This window comes from Neopelma chrysocephalum, unplaced genomic scaffold, assembly GCF_003984885.1.
Source record: "Neopelma chrysocephalum unplaced genomic scaffold, ASM398488v2 Primary Assembly neopelma1_97022, whole genome shotgun sequence".
NCBI lineage: Eukaryota > Metazoa > Chordata > Aves > Passeriformes > Pipridae > Neopelma > Neopelma chrysocephalum.
Genome location: NW_020925664.1, coordinates 1,047 through 4,393, shown reverse-complemented (window position 1 = coordinate 4,393; position 3,347 = coordinate 1,047). Strand labels below are relative to the sequence as shown.

Below are 3,347 nucleotides of genomic sequence, written 5' to 3'. Positions count from 1 at the left end.
CACACCTGGACACACCTGGCACACCCCGGCACACACCTGGACACACCTGGACACATCTGACACACACCTGGACACACCTGACACACACCTGGACACTCCTGGACACACCTGGACACATCTGACACACACCTGGCACACACCTGGACACACCTGGACACTCCTGGACACACCTGGACACTCCTGGCACACACCTGGCACACACCTGGACACACCTGGCACACACCTGGACACACCTGGACACTCCTGGCACACACCTGGACACACACACGGGGAGTGACCTGGGCACTGGGGGGGGGGGGTCAGGGAGGCGTTTTGGGGGTTGGTGGTTCCTGGGGTGGGTTTGGGGTGTTCCAGAAAGGTCGAGGGGGTCGGGGATTGTCCCCAGGGGGTGTCCCGGGGTCTCGGGGGGGTTGTTCCGGTGGGGTGTCCCGGGGGGGTGACCCCGGGGATTTTGGGGGGTCCGGGGGGGTCTCCCCGGGGGCTCTGGGGGTGTCCCGGGGAGGGGGTGGCACTTACTGGGGTGACAGCCCACGCGGACACAGTCTGGGGAGAGAAGACACGGGTCAGGCCCTTCGAGGCCGCGCCGGGGGCGCCCCGGGGACGAGGGGGGGCGGCCGGGGGGGGGGGGTGCCAGGGGGGGACAGGGGGGGGGACGGGGGGGGACGGGGGGGGGATGGGGCTGAGAATGGAATTGGAATTGGACTGGGATGGCAAGTGGACTGGGATCGATCTGGAATTGGGATGGAGACTGGGATGGGATGGGATGGAAATGGGATGGGGACTAGGATTGGGATGGAGACCAGGATTGGACTGGGACAGACTGGGATTGGGATGGAATTGGGATGGGACTGGGCTGAGATTGGGCCAGCAGCCAGTCTGGGGGAGATTGGGGGGGGGTCTCTGGCACCTCGTGGGGGGTCACGGCCGCCCTGAGGGCCCAGCCCGGGGGATCCCGGGGGATCCGGGGGGATCTGGGGGGATCCGGGGGGATCCGGGGGGATCCGGCACCCAGGGCTGGGCCCCCCCTCGTCAACCGCTGCGGGGCGGGGGGGGCAAGGGCCGGGACCCAGGGGGTCCCCAATCCCATGGGGGAGGCACCGATCCCCTGGGGATGTCCTCAATACCATGGGGATGTCCCCAATACAATGGGGGGGTCCCCGATCCCATGGGGGGGTCCCCAATCCCGCAGGAGGACCCCAATCCCATGGGGGGGTTCCCCACCCCACAGAGGACCTGCAGCCCCATGAGGGTCCCCCCAATAGAAGGGGCTGAAGGGGGGACCCCCAACCCTGGGGGGGTGTCCCCAATCTCTCGGGGGGACCCTCGACCCCTCGGGGGGTCCCGGCGCTGTGCCCCAAGTGGCAGCGGGGGGGTCACGAAGGTCCCAAACCCGGGGGTGGGGGGTGGAGGGGACCCGACGGGACTCGACGGGGACGGGGGGGACGAGTCGGTTCCCGTGAGCCCCCCTGGCCAGGCTGGGGGGGCCCGGCTGTGGTTCTGGGGGGCTCGGGCACCATTTTTGGGACCTGGGCACCATTTGGGGGCCAAGAACAACGTGAGCACCACCGGGGGATGTTTTGGGGCCCCAGGCATCGACTTGACCATTTTGGGACCACGAGAACCAACTCAGGCACCATTTGGGAAGCATTTTTGGGACCTGGGCACCGTTTTGGGGGTCCCAGACACGAACTTGATCATTTCAGGGTCAGGAGAACTGGTTCAGGGACCATTTTGGGGTTTTGAAAGTTGTTTGTTTTGGGGTCCCAGCCCCCAACTTGATTGTTTTGGAGCCACAAACACTGAACTGGGCAATGTTTTGGGGACGTCTGGGGGTCCCAGCAATGAAATCGACCGTTTTTGGGGTCGTGAGAACTGACTCGGGCACCAAGTCCTGAACATCATTGCGGGATCCCAGGCAGCAGCTCAGCTGGGCAATTTTGGGGTCCCGGGCATTATTCTGGGGTCCCAGGCACTATTTTGGGGTCCCAGGCACTATATTGGGGTCCCGGGCACTATTTTGGGGTCCCAGGCACTATTTTGGCCATTCCAGGGTGACGAGAACCGACTCGGGCCCCGTTGGGGATAATTTCAGGGAGGGTTTCAGGGAGGGTTTTGGGGCCGGGTCCTACTGGAGGGGTTTTGGGGGGGTCCCGGGGGGGCTCACCCAGGTTGAGGGTGAGTTTCATGCGCCCTCCGTCCAGCTCGAGGCGCAGGGTGTCGGCCGAGTGGCGCGAGGTGGTGGCCAGGACGAGGCCGAAGGCGCGGGGGGACATGAAGCGCAGGGACACGTCCTCGGCCTCCGTCTGCTCCCCCGGCACCTGCACCTTCAGGTACATGCTGCCGTCGTAGCTCAGCACCGCCGCCTCTGCGGGGACAGGGGGGGGACCCCTGTCACCCCTGGCACAGGGACCCCCAACACAGGGACCCCCGTCACCCCCAGCACAGGGACCCCCAGCACAGGGACCCCCGTCACCCCCAGCACAGGGACCCCCAGCACAGGGATCCCCGTCACCCCCAGCACAGGGACCCCCGGCACAGGGACCCCCATCACCCCCGGCACGGGGACCCCCAGCACAGGGACCCCCGTCCCCAGGTGACCCAGGGGAGCCCCCCCGTGCTGCCATCGCAGCTCAGCACTGCGGCCTCGGGGGGGGGAAAAGAGGGGCGACCCCGGCGCTGGGACCACCCCCCTGTGAGGACCTGGGTCTGGGGACCCCCTCGGTCTGGGGACCCCCTTGTTCTGGGGACCCCCCTCTCCGGGTGTCGGGGGGACCCGGGGGTGCAGGAGCTCCCTCGTCTCCCCGGGGGTATCCACAGGCAGCAGGGGACCCCCTCCCCGGGTGTGACCCCCCCCCGGGTGTTCGGGGGGTCCCAGACCCCGCGGGGGTGACCCGTCCGTCCCGCGGGACCCCCCCCCGCGCGTCCCCGTCCCCCCCTCACCTGTCTCGCAGCGCGGCCCCAGGTACCCGGTGCCGCGACAGTCGCACACGAAGCGGTTCCAGCCCTCGCGACAGGTCCCCCCGTTGCGACAGGGGCCGCTGGCGCACAGCCGGGGGGGGTCGCGGGCGCAGAGCGGGGCGACCCCCGGAGCCCCCCCCCGGTCCCAGCAGCGCCCGCACGTCGCGGCTCCGCCCGTCCACGAACAGGTCCCGCACGCAGCCCACGAAGCCGAGGCGCAGCCCCGCGGCCCAGAGCTCGGGGGGCGCGGGGGGGCCGGGCCGGCCCTCGGGGAGCCCCCCCAGGTACAGCTCCGCGCCCACGTCCAGCACGTCGCGGTCCCCGCTGGCCAGGAACGGGGTGCTGCGGCTGTTCACCGACACCGAGCCTGGGGGGGCGCGGGGGGGGGG

The 3,347-nt window shown here is 69.3% G+C and overlaps 1 protein-coding gene across 1 annotated transcript in view; it reads right to left on the bottom strand.

Moving 5' to 3' along the window:
* Positions 1 to 482: 482 nt before the first annotated feature.
* LOC113961040 (neurexin-2-like) overlaps positions 483 to 3,347 on the bottom strand; it is a gene marked incomplete at both ends in the record, with an annotated part of 3,908 nt that continues 1,043 nt past the window's right edge. Inside the window, 4 exon segments of the mRNA XM_027671042.1 lie at positions 483 to 543; positions 2,165 to 2,365; positions 2,941 to 3,103; positions 3,105 to 3,325. Of these exon segments, the coding sequence (XP_027526843.1) occupies positions 483 to 543; positions 2,165 to 2,365; positions 2,941 to 3,103; positions 3,105 to 3,325 (646 nt within the window).